General features: G+C 51.1%; 15 protein-coding genes across 15 annotated transcripts; 6 read left to right on the top strand and 9 right to left on the bottom strand.

The window, feature by feature from the left end:
- Positions 1-133: 133 nt before the first annotated feature.
- BCR37DRAFT_384740 (uncharacterized protein) lies at positions 134-1963 on the bottom strand. Its single transcript, XM_040870291.1, has one exon. It carries the CDS (start codon positions 1649-1651, stop codon positions 179-181), a length of 1473 nt encoding a protein of 490 aa, XP_040721874.1. The 5' UTR covers positions 1652-1963; the 3' UTR covers positions 134-178.
- Positions 1754-3540, bottom strand: BCR37DRAFT_384738 (general substrate transporter). The gene is made up of 2 exons (XM_040870290.1): positions 1904-3540; positions 1754-1866 (listed from the first exon to the last, which is right to left on the bottom strand). Exons 1-2 carry the CDS (start codon positions 3387-3389, stop codon positions 1760-1762), a joined length of 1593 nt encoding a protein of 530 aa, XP_040721873.1. The 5' UTR covers positions 3390-3540; the 3' UTR covers positions 1754-1759.
- BCR37DRAFT_407315 (kinase-like domain-containing protein) lies at positions 3401-4618 on the top strand (the record flags this gene model as incomplete). Its single annotated transcript, XM_040872118.1, has 1 exon — positions 3401-4618. The coding sequence occupies one exon, from the start codon at positions 3401-3403 to the stop codon at positions 4616-4618; it is 1218 nt and encodes a 405-aa protein (XP_040721872.1).
- Positions 4619-4670: 52 nt separating this feature from the next.
- On the bottom strand, positions 4671-5360 carry BCR37DRAFT_353004 (ribosomal protein L18e/L15P; the record flags this gene model as incomplete). Its single annotated transcript, XM_040868165.1, has 1 exon — positions 4671-5360. The coding sequence occupies one exon, from the start codon at positions 5358-5360 to the stop codon at positions 4671-4673; it is 690 nt and encodes a 229-aa protein (XP_040721871.1).
- A 169-nt stretch (positions 5361-5529) lies between these two features.
- Positions 5530-6541, top strand: BCR37DRAFT_384736 (ADP-ribosylation factor family-domain-containing protein). Its single transcript, XM_040870289.1, has 2 exons — positions 5530-5813; positions 5869-6541. The coding sequence occupies exons 1-2, from the start codon at positions 5720-5722 to the stop codon at positions 6330-6332; spliced, it is 558 nt and encodes a 185-aa protein (XP_040721870.1). The 5' UTR covers positions 5530-5719; the 3' UTR covers positions 6333-6541.
- A 17-nt stretch (positions 6542-6558) lies between these two features.
- Positions 6559-7149, bottom strand: BCR37DRAFT_403952 (dynactin subunit p25; the record flags this gene model as incomplete). Its single annotated transcript, XM_040872045.1, has 2 exons — positions 6559-6935; positions 6957-7149. 2 exons carry the CDS (start codon positions 7147-7149, stop codon positions 6559-6561), a joined length of 570 nt encoding a protein of 189 aa, XP_040721869.1.
- A 172-nt stretch (positions 7150-7321) lies between these two features.
- On the bottom strand, positions 7322-8340 carry BCR37DRAFT_230953 (uncharacterized protein). The gene has a single exon (XM_040866504.1). The coding sequence runs from the start codon at positions 8212-8214 to the stop codon at positions 7495-7497; it is 720 nt and encodes a 239-aa protein (XP_040721868.1). The 5' UTR covers positions 8215-8340; the 3' UTR covers positions 7322-7494.
- On the top strand, positions 8341-9816 carry BCR37DRAFT_231070 (uncharacterized protein). Its single transcript, XM_040866508.1, has one exon. It carries the CDS (start codon positions 8468-8470, stop codon positions 9527-9529), a length of 1062 nt encoding a protein of 353 aa, XP_040721867.1. The 5' UTR covers positions 8341-8467; the 3' UTR covers positions 9530-9816.
- On the bottom strand, positions 9406-10290 carry BCR37DRAFT_401481 (GAF domain-like protein; the record flags this gene model as incomplete). The annotated part of the gene is made up of 2 exons (XM_040871837.1): positions 9406-10055; positions 10258-10290. 2 exons carry the CDS (start codon positions 10288-10290, stop codon positions 9531-9533), a joined length of 558 nt encoding a protein of 185 aa, XP_040721866.1. The 3' UTR covers positions 9406-9530.
- Positions 10288-12023, top strand: BCR37DRAFT_230847 (Alpha/Beta hydrolase protein). Its single transcript, XM_040866503.1, has one exon. The coding sequence runs from the start codon at positions 10414-10416 to the stop codon at positions 11773-11775; it is 1362 nt and encodes a 453-aa protein (XP_040721865.1). The 5' UTR covers positions 10288-10413; the 3' UTR covers positions 11776-12023.
- On the bottom strand, positions 11807-12125 carry BCR37DRAFT_395943 (uncharacterized protein; the record flags this gene model as incomplete). The annotated part of the gene is made up of 2 exons (XM_040871692.1): positions 11807-11935; positions 11976-12125. The coding sequence occupies 2 exons, from the start codon at positions 12123-12125 to the stop codon at positions 11807-11809; spliced, it is 279 nt and encodes a 92-aa protein (XP_040721864.1).
- Positions 12126-12252: 127 nt separating this feature from the next.
- Positions 12253-13303, bottom strand: BCR37DRAFT_230794 (uncharacterized protein). The gene is made up of 4 exons (XM_040866501.1): positions 12848-13303; positions 12767-12807; positions 12541-12728; positions 12253-12502 (listed from the first exon to the last, which is right to left on the bottom strand). Exons 1-4 carry the CDS (start codon positions 13088-13090, stop codon positions 12381-12383), a joined length of 594 nt encoding a protein of 197 aa, XP_040721863.1. The 5' UTR covers positions 13091-13303; the 3' UTR covers positions 12253-12380.
- A 37-nt stretch (positions 13304-13340) lies between these two features.
- BCR37DRAFT_384729 (Alpha/Beta hydrolase protein) lies at positions 13341-14929 on the top strand. The gene is made up of 5 exons (XM_040870288.1): positions 13341-13915; positions 13952-14004; positions 14042-14454; positions 14492-14851; positions 14894-14929. The coding sequence occupies exons 1-4, from the start codon at positions 13467-13469 to the stop codon at positions 14603-14605; spliced, it is 1029 nt and encodes a 342-aa protein (XP_040721862.1). The 5' UTR covers positions 13341-13466; the 3' UTR covers positions 14606-14851; positions 14894-14929.
- On the bottom strand, positions 14893-16551 carry BCR37DRAFT_384728 (integral peroxisomal membrane peroxin-domain-containing protein). Its single transcript, XM_040870287.1, has one exon. It carries the CDS (start codon positions 16249-16251, stop codon positions 15040-15042), a length of 1212 nt encoding a protein of 403 aa, XP_040721861.1. The 5' UTR covers positions 16252-16551; the 3' UTR covers positions 14893-15039.
- BCR37DRAFT_352988 (P-loop containing nucleoside triphosphate hydrolase protein) lies at positions 16540-17781 on the top strand (the record flags this gene model as incomplete). The annotated part of the gene is made up of 1 exon (XM_040868164.1): positions 16540-17781. The coding sequence occupies one exon, from the start codon at positions 16540-16542 to the stop codon at positions 17779-17781; it is 1242 nt and encodes a 413-aa protein (XP_040721860.1).
- Positions 17782-17811: the final 30 nt, after the last annotated feature.

The raw sequence follows: 17811 nt of genomic DNA, 5'->3' as shown, positions 1-17811 counted from the left end.
TAGCATACTTGAACGAAACAGACGCAAAGCAGCTTACACTACTCGAGGTAGCAGACTCTGGATCGGAAAAGCAAACAAGTCTTCTTTGCGAAGAGTTCTGGGCTCTGAATGCAGAGGAGAGCACGATTGTGACATTCGTTTCGCAATTCAATGCTTACTATGGTTGTGTAGGCGAAAATTAGACTCTAGACCCCCTTTCCTGGTCACTCTCGTCGTCGGAGACTTCAAAGACATCGCCGTCCTCAAGATCCGTCGACTCCTCATCTTCCAGAGACGAGTATGAAGCCCAGCATAAAATCCCGAATGCCACGCCAATTAAGACTCCACCTGCAATAGCCGCCAGGCTCAGGGGTTTTCCTGTAATGAATGTATCAACGATGGCCACCATGAAAATGGACAGCAGGGATGCGACACTTGCGAGCACGGGTGAAGTGAGTGAAATCATTGCCAGTAAACATGAACTGTAGATGAAATTGGCGGCGACAGATGCAATAAGTGCCCAGACAGCAGCCGCTGGCGGAGCTTCGAACCGTTCCCAGCCGATAATGTGAAGTAATGGAATAGGAATCCACATAATTGTCAACGTAAAGAGGCCTAGAGCAGTGGCCATGGCATTCGCAAAAATGATTGACTTGCCTGGCTCATATTGGTCAGGAGGACAACCCAACTTCTTGTACAATACCTCGTAGAGACCATACAGCACCGCTCCGATTGAGATGATCAAATTGCCAAGAGTACGTCTACTGGAATTCGCAGTGTCGTCCGAGGGGTCAGAATCACCGTAAGCAATGACAAGCACGCCGAGCACACTCAGGCCTACAGCAATCAATTTGTCTAACCGAACTCTCTCTTTGAGCAGCGGAATGGAGAACGCGTAAGCAAAGAAGGCTGAAGAGTTGTAAATTGCACTGAGATCCGAGGCTGTCGTCATGTTGACGGCCAGGTACCATGTAGTGGCGGCCACAGTTAAGCAAAGACCGCAAATTGTGATGACTGCACTCATGTGAAGTATCATTGAGCGGTCACCTGCGCCAGACTTGGCCATGACGGCACGAGCAGTGTCACTGATATCGCTCAGCATGCGCTTGGTTACGACAGTTGTAGATGTGCCAGGTTGTCTTAGCCGCAGCCAGACCCACATTCCAACACCATTGAGCCACCACGAAGAGTGCGTAACGTAGAGCATGAAGTACGGCTTCTCATAGTGTAGCTTTGCCTGGATATATTGCGCCAGCTCTGTTTGAATGGTGAAGCATACGAGGGAAATTGGGAGGGCAATTCCAATCGCGTAAAGATAAGCGCTCCTGGAGGCATCTGCACTTGACTTGACAGTTGCAAAAGATCTGAACGTTGCTTGAGATTGTGTCCTGCGTCGAGCATTGGCAGCAGTTTCGTGTGCTTCATCTTCCTGGTCCGCGGACGACAAAAGAGCGGCTCGACTGCTCATGCGATTGAGGTTCTGCTCGGACATGAATCGAAGGGACACCAACAGCCGTGAGCATGTCCCGATGGCTGCTGGACGGATGCTGTTTGGCGAAGAAAAAGAGCGGTGGTGGTCGAGTGGTTGGGCGTCATCTGCCTCTATGGATTCAGTCACTTTTGCCCCGACGTCGACGCGACGCTCGCCATTGCCACGACCCACTTTGGACATGAAAAGACGAAGTCTATGCCACGAGCTATAAAGCAGTCAAAAGGTCACGCAGAACTCATATGGAGCACGTCTCGTAGCAAGCACAACATCTGCTTGCTCCTTCTTGCTTTACGGGTCCGTCTCGCTAACTATTCGTCGACTGCTTTTTGGTAGATAACGCAAGACTGCAAGAAACGATAGAGCGGCAACCACACAGAAGATCGAAAATACGTAGCCTATTGATTAGTCCTGGCATGCAGCTTGAACGCCTACCTCCCATGGCGTGCCTGAGCACGGGAAACAGTATGCCAATAGTAAATGTGCCGATCCAATTGACTGACAGACCCAGACTTTGCGCAAAACCGACGGCTTCCACATCAAGCAACTCATTTGCAAGCAAGAAAGGGATTGGTCCCAAACCGAGACCGAACGAGCCAATCATGCCGACAGCCGAAGCAGCGGACAAGTAAGGCATACTTCGCTCCAAGCCGATGCATAGAGATAGGGAGAAGACGCACATGCCAGCAAGTGACATAAGGAGCAGGGCTCGTCGACCGCTTCGCTCAATCAGATGCGCCGCGAGAAGCGTTACAAGAAAATTGACCATCTGAATGAGTACTGCTATCCAGGCCGACAGCTTGGGCAGGAGCCTTGAGAGGATCGCAGTTGAGTAAAAGATGACAGCATTTGTACCCGTCAGCTGCTGTGCAAGCTGTGTAATGAGTATGATTCGAATGGCACTTCGATACTCCTGACGTGTGGCAAATTCACGCAACGACAACGTAGCATGAGGGCTGGCATCTGACAGCAAGTCTTGATCACCGGCTCTGTTTCTGTCAGCGCCTTTCCACATGCGCACTTCATCGTCGACATCAATGCAGGCCCGAATCTTTGATAGTGCTTGATGCGCGAGTGGCAACTTCCCAGGCTGCAAGGCGAGCCATTTGGGGGACTCGACCGTGGCAGTAAGCATGGCAAATTGAAGCAGAGCCAGGATGAATCCGACGAGTAGTATATATCGCCAAAGCATGCCCTCTGTTAGAAAGACACCGAGAACTTGAGCAAGCATGATGCCAAGCACAATAGATATCTGCGTCATGACGCCAACTGTGCCCCTGATCTGCTGAGGCGATACTTCTGATAGATAGATTGGAACAGAGACCATTGATACTCCGCTTCCAATGCCAACGACAAACCGACCGAGAACAAGAGCAGTCAGACCATTTGCAGATGCCATGAAGAGTGATCCAAGAAGGAACACAGAGCAATTCAGTAGGGAGACTTTGCGCCGCCCGTAACGGTCAATGAGACTTCCGGCACAAAGAGAACCTACGAGACCTCCGATAGCAAAGACAGCAACAACAGCTCCTACTTGCTCTTCAGTCATCTTGATACAGTCTAAGAAGGCTGGAGTAAAATGGTTGCTCTTCTTTGAGCCATATTGGCAGGAGATTGACAGAGCAATGGGGTTGATCTCTCCGATATGATAGCCAAACATGGCAGAGCCCAGAGCATGTGACGTGATCGAGTACACCAAAAAGGGTGTCATAGTACCCATCGCTCTTGGTGATAGGCGGAGACAGAAGAGACCCTCACATAAGCTGTGTTGTTTGAGGCTTGCTGCTGCTGTTTCCTTGTAGAATGCGCGCAGGACGACCACGCACGCTCCCTCTTGCTCCCAGATCCAACGCTCAAGACTTCTTAGATCCCATACTTTGTGCTCCTGCTTCTCATACTTGCACTGATCATTCTCTTGCATGCTGCTTGCTTATGGAACGGTACTTTGCTCGAAAGAACAAGGCGCATGTCAAGGTGCTCGACAAGTACGTGATTCTTGGCTTCATCTCCAGCGGCACATATGGCAAAGTCTACAAAGCAAAGTCGAGCTTCCTAGATGACGAGCGCGAGTACGCCATCAAGAAATTCAAACCAGATCGTGACGGACAGGCAGTTGCATACACGGGTCTTTCCCAGTCAGCAATCCGAGAGATGGCCTTGTGCCGTGAGCTACGACATGAGAACCTGGTCAACCTCCACGAGATAATACTCGAAGACAAGTGCATCTACATGGTTTTTGAATACGCCGAGTACGATCTGTTGCAAATCATCCACTACCACGTCCATCAACCCAAGCCGCAGCAAAAGATTCACGATGCCGCAGTGCGCTCCATCATGGCGCAACTGATACAGGGCGTCGACTTCTTACACAAGAACTGGGTGATGCATCGGGATCTCAAGCCTGCCAACATAATGATCAATAAGAATGGCCAAGTCAAGTGTGGTGATTTGGGTTTGGCGCGTCTCTTCTTCACCCCCTTACAACCCTTTTGGGCTGGTGACAAGGTCGTGGTCACAATCTGGTATCGTGCTCCTGAACTGTTGCTCGGGGCGAAGCACTATGGTCCAGCTATTGACATGTGGGCTATCGGGTGTATCTTTGCAGAGTTGCTCGTGCTGAGACCACTATTCAAGGGAGACGAAGCAAAGGTGGACAACAAGAAGCAGGTGCCTTTCCAAAGGGAGCAGCTGAAGAAGATCATCGATATGCTGGGGAAGCCGACTCCAGAACGTTGGCCTGATGTGGTCAATATGCCAGAGTACAACCAGCTCAAGACTTTTCGCGCGCAGCACTATGCTAATCAGCTTCCCAACTGGTATAACCTTATTGGACCCATGGCAGCGAGTCAAGAGGGTCTCAAATTACTTATGAGTCTGTTGGAATACGACCCTACTAAGCGTCTTAGCGCTGAAGATGCCTTGAAGCACCCTTACTTTCAAGAGATGCCGAAATACACGTCAAACGCCTTTGAAGGGACGGGCGTCATCTATCCTAATCGGCAGATTCGGGCAGATGATACGGACATGAGCCATGTTGTCCCTGTGAAGAAGGTGACCACGACTGCGAATCAAGCTAGCTCATCTGTTGCCGGTAAGCGTGGTCATGATACCGTGGGAGGCACGACATCTGGTGCAAAAAGGGCGAAGTAGGAGGATTCATCAGGTTAACTTTATGCTTGTACAATAAACCTTAATGAATGCTTCACGCCACTGCCGCTGGTGCCTTACTCGCAGCCTTCCTGGCTGCCTCTGCTGGGTTAGCCGGCAGCACAATCTTGCCGCTCGCCAAGTCATCGGCAAGATAGCCTCGCTTCTCCTTCATGGTGTAGAACTCGAGATCCTTGCGACGCGTCGGTAACGCTGGCTTTGGCAATTTGGCAAAGGTGTGTGGTTTAAGGAGCGCCCTCATTGAAAGAGCATTGCGGTATGTGCAAACGATGCTGCCACCCACAGCTTCAATTCTAGCAATAGCTTCGGCTGATGCTTTGGTGACGTCCAGCTGGACAGGTGTCTTGAGTGCTTCTTTACCACCTGCAAGCAGCTTGACGCCGTCTTTGATTCCATGAATGACGTTGGACTCGACAAGATCCTTCATGGATATCGGTTTCGATGGGTTTATTCTACCGAGATCGATCCAGAGCTGTAGCTTGCCCAGGTTCAAAGGGCTCAAGTCTTCCTCGCCCGAATTGTTGAAGCCGCGCTTGGGGAACAGGCGCGAAATGGGTGTCTGTCCTCCTTCGAAGCCCCGTGGAGCACCGTTGCCTGATCTTGCCTTTTGTCCCTTGTGTCCTCGACCTGCAGTCTTGCCCTTGCCGCTTCCTGGTCCTCTGCCGAGCCGCTTGACATTGTGAGTTGCGCCTTCATTGTCGCTGAGCCTGTTGAGGATGGACATGCTCCTGAGTGCGGTGCATGCTGCAACAGGTGCCGATGCAGCTTTGAGCATGAGTGCGTGCATGTCTCCCTTGCCAAGCTGCTCTCTCTCTATCTCGTTCTCACTCCCGAGCCCGTCACTCCTTGCAATAGCTGCTGGTGGTGTCGAGTGAACGAAAACTCAGCAGCAGACCACACAAACTGCCACTGCAGAGACCACACACACAGCACATTCAAGGGCGCAGCAGACTCCTGAGGACCAGCCCGAGTGTGCAGCCTCGTCCACGTCAAAGAGACGTCCTATCTTGTACTTCAAGCGCCAAGTCCGCCAGTCTGCATCTTTGAGCGGCACTCGACGCGCTCCATCCCTTTTCATTAGCCATGGGCGCGAATCTGTCTAGAGCCATGGGCAAGCTCTTTGGAAACAAGGAGATGCGCATCCTTATGCTCGGCTTGGATGCAGCGGGCAAGACAAGTACGTGTGCCTTATCGCGCTTCTAGCATGAACACCTAGACTAACAACGCTTCAGCGATTCTGTACAAGCTCAAGCTCAATCAGAGCGTCACCACCATTCCTACTGTCGGGTTCAATGTCGAGACGGTGACTCACAAGAATGTCAAGTTCAATGTCTGGGATGTCGGGGGCCAGGATAAGATCCGGCCCCTGTGGCGCCATTACTATACAGGCACGCAGGCGCTCGTATTTGTCATTGACTCTGCCGACCGGGATCGCATTGACGAGGCACGCCAGGAGCTGCATCGTATCATCTGCGACCGCGAGATGCGGGAAGCGCTGCTACTCGTCTTCGCCAATAAGCAAGATCTACCAGGCTGCATGCCCCCAGCTGAAGTGACAGAGTGTCTGCAACTCAACAAGATGAAGGACCGACAGTGGCTCGTCAAGCCAAGTTGTGCCGCGACTGGTGAAGGTCTATTTGAAGGACTCGCTTGGCTCTCTACGAATGCAAAAGTTCCCATCAAAGGAGGACACTGAGATGTGGTCGTCTGGCACGATCCGTCCCATCTTACGCAGTCGCCTTTTTGCATGGCATCTTCTCGCCTGATGCTCGAGAGCGCCTCCGACGAAACAACTCCTTGTTCAATTCTTCCCTCTTCTGTCTTTTAAAGGTTGTCCTTTTCTCACAGCCCCAGCCTCAGAGCTGATCAGTAGGCCATACTCCACTAATACTGTTTTTGTGCCTTGTACCCTTGTCGTTTCTTTACTTCTTCTTACAAGTCTCGTAAAAGGTCCTCGCTTGAGCTTCGAGGACGTCGAGCGTGCTTTCGGGCAATTCCTCCGTGACCAGTCCAGGTTGGCCTTTCACAAAAGACAGTGACGCAATGACACTGAATGGAGGAAGCACTGTTTCATCCTCTATCCAGACGCCGTCCTTGATGATACAGAAGTTGCCGATCTGGCAACGCTTGCCAATGTGCACGTAGCTGCCGATGTTTGCGGCTTCAATCGTCGTTTCCTCACCGATATGGACATAGTCGCCTAGCTTGAGGGGCCAGTACTGAAGTTCGCCCTTGACTTGCTTGCTAGGAGGCTTCAATGTACACCCCTTGGAAAGCAGACAGTATCGACCAATCGTCACTGCTGTAGGCGCTGCTGCACCAGCTAGTTTCGCAGAAGGTGTGCGTTGTAGATCCCCTCTGATAGTGCAGTGCGACTGGATGATGGTCTTGCCACCCAGGATGATGCTCTGGGTATTGACGAGATTCAAGCCGACACGCGAAATACGGTTGCCAGTCTCCGTTTCGATATACTCAGGCCGTTTGGAGCGCGAGCTTGATTTGACTTTGGACATACAGGCAGCTAGCTAGTCTGAGAGCGTCAGGAGCATCTACTCGGGCGTCACCAGCAGGCCCTCATCTATGTGAAGCAGTAGCAGCAGAAGAATGAGACTGGCAGTTGAGGTGGTCAGCGGGCAATAATCCGCACTTCATGGGCCATCGCTCCCGGATTTCTGGAGACACAAAGCAGCTATTCCTGATAGACACGGAGCAGCATTAAAAAATTGGGTATGAAGGTGTTCTAGCGCTAGGCCGCCCGAGCGCAGCCATTCTAGGGATCATTATTGAGGCCGCGCACACGAGCGAGGAAGAGGAGCGAAGATGCTGGAGATCGCAATGGAGATTGTGTGGGAAATCGATCAGTTCACCCGGGCAGCAACACACTTCTGTTGCTCCAATGTCTCCCTGTTTTGCCGCCGGAGCTCTTCCTTTGCGCTTGCCAAGCCTGAGCAGGCATGTTGCTCCAGTAACCGGTGTTTTGCGCAGAAGTGGCCCGCGCACAGGGAGCAGTCGAGTCCACGGAGCGCAGGCACAGAGCAGTCCGCCTTTTGGCAACGCTTCTTGGGTGCGCCACCTGGCATACGCATACTAACCATGATGGTCTGTCCATCTTGAAGCCGCGCCAAGTCAAGGGGCCGGCCGGCAGAGGTGAGTACTTGGTCTTGTGCCGCAATGTGTGTGTGCGCCTGAATGCAGGCGGGGAGAGAGGCAAGATCCTCTGTGCTGAGGACGGTGGTGCGATCTGCCTTGAGGAGGAGCTGCATTGTAGGCTGAGTGAGGCAGATGTGCTTTGGAGAGGGTGTGATGGGAGGGTAAGGGCAGGGTGTGATGATGTCTTGAGATAAGTCGCTGACTCGCTGGCTGGGTTTGCGTGGCGACGCGCGGCCTCCAGGCTCAACACCAACCCAGCAATCAACTGCCACGGGATTGCCTGAAACAGCCGGCCGCAAGCATAGATAGCGACAGCAAACACACCCTGGAGAGCATGGCGACTTCTCTTCAGGCGGGCATGTCCCGGTCAAGTGTGGCTGCTTCGGGCAAATTCGATTTTGTGTTTCATGTGAGTCTAACATACACATGCTATGCTTCTATAGGCAACTATTTGACATATGCAGTGTCACCAGTGCCGGAACTTTGCCTTAGTGATCCGATACTGTCTTCGTCTTCTTGCAGCTTCTTGAGCGTGTCCGCCATGAGTACTTTGTGCCATCTCAACAGAGCCAGGCGTCTATCAACAGGCAACAGCAGCCCTCGCGTCAAGTGCATCACCCTGTCTACATACCCATTGAAACCATTTGACATGCCGCACTGAGGTCGCAGGCTGCTTCCAAGATGGGTGAACCTGTACAGCTGCCTACTGAAATATGGCAAATGATTCTCGAAAGCCTGACTCTGCAGCCCCATCTAGACAGCACTCGCAATGCTCTACTGCAGCTGAGCCTTACGTGCAGGACCATCCGGCCAATAGCTCAGACTTTTCTCTGCCGAGATCTCTTTTGCAAGCAGCCCACAGTGGAGTCGCTCAAGACAGCCCTCAAGCTTGCTGCCTTACATGACTTGCTACCGCAACAAATACACTTTGGGAGGTATCCTCTCCGTTCTCATGCCAAGGAGATTGGCTCAGACATCAACACGAAGGATGTTCAAAGTCAGAACACGGGCTTAAAGGTATTGAGTGAGCTCATGTGTCTTTGTAAGCCATCGAAAGATACTTGTGTGAGCAAGTTGAGCGTCCTCACCTGTAACAATGACAATTTCGATGTTGATGGCTGCCTTGACAGTGGTCGCCGAGAGAGATCTATCACGGATCGGGACGTTACGGTCATGTATGTCAACCAGACTGGACATAGGCCCACAGCCAGCCAGAGGAACTCCACGCACATTAACGATTCGTTGTTCTCTGCTCTGACACATTTGTCGCTGCAAGGCAGATTCATTAGCCTGTCGCTCAGCTACTTTGATGAGCTTCGATTCATCTGTCTCAATTCGACGATAGTCCACACTGACCTTTTACAGCACTTGGACACATGTTGTCCGATGCTTGAACACCTCGTCCTGGTCGCTCCTAGTTTTAGTGAGTACCCCTACAGCAATTTCTTGCTAATGGTGCCCACTTTCCGGCCACGTCTGACTGTCATCAATCCCAGGGCAAAAACTATCAACGACCCGTACTTTAAGCGCATCCATCGCGACAATACCTATCTCGAGGACTGCGCTCGGGACAGGCGCGTATACGACCTGCAAATATATCGTGTCTCTTTGGAGCATCTCGGGGGCAGTCAAGCGTGGTCCGATGCAATTACGAAAGCAATCCAATCTAGTTCTATCTGGGATATGGCACTCTCATTAGGACAGCGTTGTGGGAGAAGCACGGGTCTCTCGGTTCCATACTGATCTACCAGTTACAAGATTTCGCCAGCAAAGCAGCGTACTGCTCCAGGTACTTTCGATCTTCTTCGTCAAACCCTTCTAGCTCCTCGCAATCAATGTCAATCACCCCGACGACCTTGCCATCAGCAATGATAGGTACCACAATCTCAGACTTTGTTTGGGAATCGCAGGCAATGTGGTCAGGGTGCGTGTGGACATCCTTCACAAGACCAGTTTCTGCTTGTAGGGCAGTTTGACCGCAAACACCTTTGCCAAATCGAATCGTCTGACAAGCAACTTTGCCTTGGAAGGGTCCGAGAATGAGTTGATTACTAGTGTTTGGATCCAAAACGTAGAAACCTGCCCAATTCACCTTATTGGAGGGTGATGGCAATGAATGGAAGCCGTGCCATAGCAAACTGGCAGCATTGGCCAGATTCGCGACCCAATTTCGTTGGCCCTCGAATAGAGCTATAGAAGATTCAAGCACCTGTTCGTATACCTCTTGCTTAGTAGCATTCTGGCTAAAGGAAGAAGCATCTGCGTGCACCTAACGAATTAGACAAGCTAGAGTTTGATGGGCCAGTACCATGCTAGTCTAGATTCGGAGCTTTGCACTTATTGTTAGATAGCAAGCTAAAGCAGAGCCAGTGATAATATTATTGAAGAGATGGACAAGTGTCTTCTGCACTGGGCCCTTGAGCTTGAGCTTGCAGATGTCGTGCCCGACACATCATCTGTCTACTGCTCACGTGCCAAAATTGTAATTCGCCAGGGAAGCCCATCTGAACAAATTCTCGTTGGCCGCGGTTGCATGTGGGCAGGTGAGCTGCGTCATAAGGACTCGACTTGCACAACGACTCTCTTGCAATCTATCCTGTAGCATTCCTAGTCCCAGATCCACTGTCATGATTGCTCTTGTCAAGTCTCTCCTAGTATGGGCGATCTGGACTGGTTGGCACAGCACATGCTATTCGATCAAGCTCACAATCCTGCTCCTCACGAAGCTTCCTCTCTTATCCTACATCGCATGGGCTACATTCTCATCGCTTGCAGTCATCGCTGCACTCAGTCCAGATTTGGTCTCTCAATATCGACCACTGGTTCGCAAAGCTGCACTGTTCAATTGTGTTGCTCTTAGCGCAGTCTCTGAAGTTCCACACCTGATTATCGTCTTGAAGCTCTTCTTCATTGGCTTCTCAAGGATCTATGGCACTTACAGAGCTGTTATCAGCTGGCCGTTTCTGTTGTTAGACATCATCTCATTAGCTGGGTGTCTTGGCATACTATACCACCAAGCCGAGGACGTACAGACAATGGTGGAGCAAGCTGCACCATTCTTGGAAAGAGACTCGACTCGTTTTGACGCCTTCAACCTTCTTGTTGAAGTCTTTGCGCCTCTATGGAGAGAAGATGAGCTTGTCTGTTTCAAGGACGCTGGTTACTTCGGCGCAGAACAGCTTCGCGAAAACAGTGTCAAGCGTCTAGTGCTCGAAGACACTGGTACCATGGACATTTACAGCACAGGGTTTCCTCCAGGCTCAAACAAGCCAATTGTCATCAACATCCACGGAGGCTCTTGGTCACGAGGATCCAACAAGGTGCCAAATGCCGTGCTCACCACCATGGCACGGTCAGGCGAAGTTCTTGTCATGTCCATCAATTTCCGTCTCGCTCCAAAGTTTCCACTGCCAGCTGCCATCATTGATATCAAGCGTGCCATCATATGGGCAAAGAAAGCTGCCAAGAATTTTGGTGGAGATCCAAATAACATCATTCTCATGGGCGACTCCAGTGGTGGTCATTGCGCTCTCTTGTCTGCCTTGACTGCCAACATTGAGGCTTTCCAAGAACAAACCCCCGATGCAGACACAAGTGTGCAGGGCGCGGTCCTCCTTTGTCCTGCGCTTGATCCTACAAACAAATTCAATATCAGTCATCGCTCGGGTGAGGATAGCTGGTTCGTTAGAGCATGCTGTGGCGGAGACGAAGCTGCAGCAAAGCTGGTGCATCCATTAGAGTATGCTTCCAAGGATATGCCACCTCTACTCTCGCTACATGGTACGGCTGATACCCTTGTAGACATCAAAAACAGCAGATGCTGGCAAGCAAGATGTGCGGAGATTGGTGCAAAGGACAAGTTTGATCTTGTGGAGATGCCTCGAGCTCATCACGTCTACTTTATCTTCAGGAGCATTCGAACCATTGCTGCAGGTTTGATTGCTGTCGACTGGATCCAACACAGATCAAAGCTCACAAAAGACAGATAGAGAGGATCAGAAAAGCAATAGATGAATTCGTCTACTCGTTTTTGCCTCCCCTTTCATCTTGCATGCCAATCACGGGGCCTGGAGCCTTGGAATGCGTCTCTTTCTTCTCCCCCTTTGGTGGTCCTGCATTCTTTCTCTCCTCCATACCTTCTTTTACTGCCTAAGGTTGTTAAATATGCTGCAGTCATGTGCTCAATTACCTTGGACTGGATATTGTGATCCTTGTCATCCTTACTTGTGGCGTGACCTTGCGAAGACGGCTTTTGATGAGAATGAGAATCTTTGATGGCGTATGCGCGCGTCAGCGGCACTCTTAGCTTCTGGCTCGCTTGCAGATATGTTCGCAACATGTTGGTAAGGATGATAGTTTCGCAAAGTCTTCTACGTCATGATAAGTCGCGTTGCGGGGTGCTTTCAGCTTCAGATGGCTCTGTCTGGGAATATACAATGACAAAAGCTTGCTGCTCTATTCATTTCCTGAGCTCAAAGCGTTTGACATGATCGAACTCCTCATTGTTCACCATCATCACAAGCAGCTGTCCCTCGCGACTATATCCGAACACAAAATTCGGGAATCTCGTGTCGACAGAATTCAGGCCCTATCATCACTGTGCATGCTTGCCAACACTCGGATTGAGAATAAGCATGGCCACAAAAGACAGGACCAAGAAGAGTATTGCCGACCCCGCAAGCGACGCTACCAAAAGTCTGCTGACGGGGAATCGATCTTCAATTAGCAAAACTGGGTGAGAACTTATGGCGTACCTCGTCTCAACGCTTGTTGCACGGTAAAGTATCGACTCGCACCCCCAAGAATGACAAGCATCGCAATGGCAATCAACGACGCTCCCGCTGGTTTGCCAATGCGGCGTAGCTGCTGGAGCTGCTTTTGTGCATCTTCTGAGGCATTCTTGGAAGTATCTAATCTCAGAAATTGAGTGACAGCAACGCCTCTGAATGTTAGAGTATTTCTAGAATATAGGCTTCGTACGCAGAAGCGAAAGATAGGCTTGTTCTTAGCCATGCGAGAAACTGGTATGAGTATCGTACAAAGAGTCCGACGCAAGCTTACAGTTCGCTCGTTTGCAAGATGATCTCTAGCAACACTTTGGGTATTCTGTAGCTCGACCGATAGATAGTCGTGCCAGATGCTGACGATCCAGCTCAAGGGTTTGTATCGAACTCTGTGTATAGACTCATCGCACGAGGGCGCATTTGACTGTAGTAGCGGGCTGAACTCGTTCGTAGCTGAAGTAGCTATTCCAGATGAAGACACCAGATCGTGCGAGGCCGGACGCAAGCTCTTGTTGGCCATCACGACGATCGATACGGTAATCCCAGACCAAGGAGTCTACGTCGAGTAAATCAAGATCGAAAGCACACTTCAGCTAGTGCAAGTAGCAGGGAAGCTGAGCTGGAGCTTTGCATCAGCAACAAAGAGCAGGTCACTCAGGCAGGGATGCGCTCTCTGTCGTCGAATGCTCGCTGTGTCGCAAGAGAGTCAGGAGATGGCGCCATGAGTCGCTGGCGGCCGGCACTAAATTCCTTCTTTCGGCGCCCTACAACGCGACAACTCGAGTCTCGAGGCTGCTTGTGTACCGTACAAGAATTGCAACATCTGTCTACGTGAACAAAGTGCTAGCTTGTCTGTCTTCGTAGTCCGCGCAAAGTGAAGCTCACTTCACTGCCTGATGGAGACTCCTACCTCAATTTCCAATAGCACAAGCCCAGAGGCTGCCAACGGGGAAACTGCACCTTGCCACGAATGCTCCTATCGCGGCTTCCTCGCAAATGATGGAGCAGAAATGGTCTTTCAAAGCTTTGGCGTGCCAGGCCCTGCTTGTGTCATTCTCGTGCATGGCTTCTCTGGCTCTTCTGACTACTTTACTCGTTCTTTTGACGAGCTCTCCAAAACACTCTGGGTTGTAGCGCCCGACCTTCGAGGTCATGGACAATCAGCCAAGACCCCCAATGGATACCATGTCGCCAGACTTGCCGCAGATCTGCGCGACCTGATTCTCGAGCTGCGGAAGACTGTCCCAGATTTGCGACCCATGGGCGTCGGCTGCTCAATAGGTGCAGCAGTCCTATGGACCTATGTTGAGCTTTATACAGAGAGCGATTTTGATCGCTTCATCTTGTAAGCTCTTCTACAGCTTGAGTAAACTAACCTTAGCGTGGACCAAGCACCACTGCAGAATTACGCGATCGATGGCTCTTGGCTGCTTGGTAAGACTAGAAAATTGTTGAAAGCAGCTAACTCAAGGGAACTACGGTTGCCACGATGCTGCCTCCCTAGCTTGGAATCAAGCAAACATGATCCTGAACCCTGCCTCTGCCTGGAAGGGTCTCGTTTCTTCTTGCCTGGGTTATCGCTTCGATGCCGATTACGGCCGCCAGATCAACATATCTCGCGATTGTGCTCAGGCGGATTCCCTCTTCTTCACGAGCACCTCGAACTTGTGCGATCCAAGATGGCTTGCCAAGCTCATGGCAGATCACACAGCGTATGACCACCGAGATACAATTCAGCATGGCATCACTAAGCCATGTCTTGTCCTCTATGGGAAACGCAGTGGTTGTTTTCCAGCAGAGGGCATGATTGAGACTGCGCGTTTGCTCAATCAGAAACGTTCTGGCTTGTGTGGTACTCTGCAATTCGAATCGGGTCACTGGCTGGTATGTACTGCTCGCTTTGGGTTTATGCTGATATTAGTTTTACGAAGAAGCAGCCAAGTTCAACGCTATTGTGAGGCAGTTTCCACATCTTTGCCCATCGGCATCAGAAGTGGACAAGGTGAAGCATCTCTATTCAGACATGCATCTCTGAACTTTGTGACTTCCTCCAACTCATGAGGTCATCTACACAATGTTCCTAATCAACGCGGGGTTCTACACATCAACAGCATGTTCAAGGCAAGTAGCACATTTGTACGGCATGGCCGGCGCTTTGCGAGTAATAGCCCAGCACAAGCGCCTTCAGGTGTCTTGATGCCTCTCTTGGCGGTCAATATCGGCCTCACAGGCTATGTTGCTTTCAGCCAATATCAGCTCAGTCAGCAGCAGCAGAAGATTGGTACGCGGCTGTAGCAAAACTACACACGGACGCTAACAACAGTTGCTGATCTCGACTATTTATACGACAGGGTGGACGAATCACTCGGTCGAATTGACCTGCGAAACAACGAAACAACAGGCTATTTTGAGAAGGTAAGCCAAAAGGTGGACGAGATGAATGCGTTAGACAAGAAGTCAAAGAAGTAGCTATACAGATTTCTGTGGCTCCAACGTCCGTTGTACTTGTCTCTTGAGTGTGGATCTAGTCCAGCTGGACCGTGCATCATCGTCACGGTCTTTGCCTGCGAGTTTGCTCGAACGCGCCTGAAGCGCTTCGACTGCCACTTTGTTGGCCGTCGCCTTGAATGTCGGCTGTTTTCCGTCGGCGGCCTCTCTTGACCACTGACTCCCCTGAACGAAAGCGAAGCCTGGAGGCGGCTGGACATCATCGAGATTGTGCGTCGTGAATGCATCTTCGCGCCCTGCATTGCCGATTGTGCTGAATCCAGAGTAGATGACTCGCTTGTCTCCTGGAGCATCGTTCCCTTTGTAGCAATATTCATAAACAACCACCTCGCGCTTCTCTGGCAATCTTTCTGGATCAAGGTACTCGCGCTCCACCTTTTCGGCAATTTGTTCGCGTACCTTCTCGCTTGCAGAGGCAGACATACGCTGAATGTGTTTGAGCAATGGCAAGAAGCGCTTGTGGCCAGAGAGCAGAACGATCCAGCCAGAGAGAAGAGCCAAGAACTTGACTGGCACATACGCAGCCAGGACCAGCGCCGTGAGCATGCCAATGCAACACGCAACGAGAGTAACGCTCGACTTTTTCTCATTTGCAAAGTTGGCATAGTCTGTCAAGACTAGCGCAATCTGGTCATATGCTTGTACATAATCTTCCATGGCGTTTTGAATGTCGCGCATGTTGATGAGGAAGTCGCGGCCTTCTGCCTTTTCTCCAAAGTGCTTTGCATTGCCTGTACTGGTCGCCCAACTGTCCAGGTCTGGCGGCAGTGGGATGTTGGAAGGCGGTGGTGGATGGAGCTGCAGGAAGCTCGGTATGAGTAGTCCAAACACAGCTGCCGCAAAAGGCAAGGCCAGCGCCAGGTATGGCTGCAAGCAGAGCAGGGTCCATATCATGCCATAGGACACTGTTTCTCTTGGCTTTTGCCAGGTATAAATGGCTGCAACGCCGGATTGAAGCTTGAAGAAGACACCAATCCTCGAGGAAAACTGTCGAAAGTTGCGCGTAAGGACAATGAGGTCGAGCGGCGGCGGCTCATCTGAGGATTGCTGTGCGCCTTTGCCCTTGCCCTTGCGCTTATCTGTCTGGTCGGCTGCCGGAACAAGCGAGGAGAGGACAGAGGCAATGACCTGCTCCTGTAGCGACGGCGCATCGACATCCTTTTGCTTGTTCATCGCTGCGCATCCCTGGTTTGTGCTCGGTGCGTGGTTGTCGGCGACGTCACATCTGGTAGGCACCGAGCGGTAGCTGCGACCTGGAACCCATCAGCTTAAAGCTCTCTGAACAAGAAGTCTCCATCAAGGCCTTTCATCTAGAGCTCACTGGACTCTCAGGACATATTATTCTTGCCTAGACAGGGACGCTGCATCAAGAACCTCAATATTGGAAGCTTTCCTACAACCGCTACAACTGCAATTCTGAAGGCGTACACAGCGTCCAGCGTCTTGATACTCAACTGAGGTATGAGAGAACCACTGATTGCTTTGTGTGGGAAGCCGTCCTCTGGCAAATCTACTACGCTCAACTCTTTGACCTCTGAGCCGGTTGCTAAGACTGGAAGCTTCCCGTTCACGACAATAAAACCCAACCACGGTGTAGGATACCTGACGGTATGCTGTGCTTGCTCACGCTACAAAAGACAAAGCGAGTGTATGCCTCTCTATGGTGAATGCAAAGGCGGTCGACGAAAAATACCCGTGCAGCTCTTGGACGTTGCTGGATTGGTCCCTGGTGCCTCTGAAGGTCGAGGACTTGGCAACCAGTTCCTTGATGACCTGCGTGTGGCTGCTTGCTTGGTGCACGTCGTGGACGCATCAGGTACGACGGATGAGCAAGGCAAAGAGTGCCGCGGCTATGATCCCTACCGAGACGTTGCTTGGCTACAAAGCGAGATTGTCCAATGGATCTACAAGAATCTCGAGAAGAAATGGGCTTCCATCATCCGACGACACGTTGCAACGAAGAGTACGCCCATTGACACACTAGCTGCCCAGTTTTCTGGTTATGGTGGCAAGCCTTCTGCGCACCTCGCAAGGGTATTCCAGAAGCTTGGTCACAATGCCGAGGAGGCCAAGATCGAACGTTGGAGTCTTGAGCAGGTGGAACACATGGTGGAATTCTATGTCCAGATACGCTTTCCGACTGTCTTGTCTCTCAACAAGATTGATCATGCAGACTCTGCGGAAAACATTGCCAAGATTGCAAAACACCAGGATCCAGAGTCGATTGTCTTGACATCAGCCGTCGCTGAAAATCTGCTTCGAAAACTGGCAAAGCAACGCTTCATTCGCTATGAGGAAGGAACAGAGTTTGTGGACACCAAGGAGGACTTGGGGCCAGACGAGGCCGATACGCTGCTAGAGATGGATGAACGGACCAAGCAGAGGGTGGAGAATTTACGAGACATGGTGCTCTACCGGTACGGCTCAACGGGAGTCTCAAATATTCTACAAAAGGCCTGTGCAATGCTTGAGCTGACGCCTGTGTACCTCGTCAAGAATGCGCAATTTGGACACAATGACAAGCAGCATGGCATCTTCAGGGATGTGGCGCTAGTGAAGATTGGCACGCGGATAGGCGACATTGCAGCGAACATCTCCAAGGCCGACCTCGTGTATGCCGAGACTGCAGGTGGTGTGCGCGTGGGTGCTGACGATCTGCTACAGCCTGGTGTGAATGACATTTTACTATTCAAATTTGTTTGAGGTCTTGGAGGGCACTCAGCTGGTACTGGA

This window comes from Protomyces lactucae-debilis, assembly GCF_002105105.1.
Source record: "Protomyces lactucae-debilis strain 12-1054 chromosome Unknown BCR37scaffold_33, whole genome shotgun sequence".
Lineage (NCBI taxonomy): Eukaryota > Fungi > Ascomycota > Taphrinomycetes > Taphrinales > Protomycetaceae > Protomyces > Protomyces lactucae-debilis.
Note: the sequence above shows the minus strand (reverse complement) of the source record. Positions and strands in the feature narration are given on the sequence as shown.

Bases quoted from the DNA above. Each gene is read 5' to 3' on its own strand.
- BCR37DRAFT_384740 (XM_040870291.1), bottom strand. From the start codon at position 1,651: ATGTCCAAAGTGGGTCGTGGCAATGGCGAGCGTCGCGTCGACGTCGGG.
- BCR37DRAFT_384738 (XM_040870290.1), bottom strand. From the start codon at position 3,389: ATGCAAGAGAATGATCAGTGCAAGTATGAGAAGCAGGAGCACAAAGTA. The intron at 1,867-1,903 runs GTAGGCGTTCAA...ACTAATCAATAG, and splicing joins GCTCAGGCACGCCATGGGAG to GCTACGTATTTTCGATCTTC.
- BCR37DRAFT_384736 (XM_040870289.1), top strand. From the start codon at position 5,720: ATGGGCGCGAATCTGTCTAGAGCCATGGGCAAGCTCTTTGGAAACAAG. The intron at 5,814-5,868 runs GTACGTGTGCCT...ACAACGCTTCAG, and splicing joins GGATGCAGCGGGCAAGACAA to CGATTCTGTACAAGCTCAAG.
- BCR37DRAFT_230953 (XM_040866504.1), bottom strand. From the start codon at position 8,214: ATGTGTATGTTAGACTCACATGAAACACAAAATCGAATTTGCCCGAAG.
- BCR37DRAFT_231070 (XM_040866508.1), top strand. From the start codon at position 8,468: ATGGGTGAACCTGTACAGCTGCCTACTGAAATATGGCAAATGATTCTC.
- BCR37DRAFT_230847 (XM_040866503.1), top strand. From the start codon at position 10,414: ATGATTGCTCTTGTCAAGTCTCTCCTAGTATGGGCGATCTGGACTGGT.
- BCR37DRAFT_230794 (XM_040866501.1), bottom strand. From the start codon at position 13,090: ATGGCCAACAAGAGCTTGCGTCCGGCCTCGCACGATCTGGTGTCTTCA. The intron at 12,808-12,847 runs GTAAGCTTGCGT...TACTCATACCAG, and splicing joins ATCTTGCAAACGAGCGAACT to TTTCTCGCATGGCTAAGAAC. The intron at 12,729-12,766 runs GTACGAAGCCTA...TCTAACATTCAG, and splicing joins AGCCTATCTTTCGCTTCTGC to AGGCGTTGCTGTCACTCAAT.
- BCR37DRAFT_384729 (XM_040870288.1), top strand. From the start codon at position 13,467: ATGGAGACTCCTACCTCAATTTCCAATAGCACAAGCCCAGAGGCTGCC. The intron at 14,005-14,041 runs GTAAGACTAGAA...AGCTAACTCAAG, and splicing joins CGATGGCTCTTGGCTGCTTG to GGAACTACGGTTGCCACGAT. The intron at 14,455-14,491 runs GTATGTACTGCT...TGCTGATATTAG, and splicing joins TCGAATCGGGTCACTGGCTG to TTTTACGAAGAAGCAGCCAA.
- BCR37DRAFT_384728 (XM_040870287.1), bottom strand. From the start codon at position 16,251: ATGAACAAGCAAAAGGATGTCGATGCGCCGTCGCTACAGGAGCAGGTC.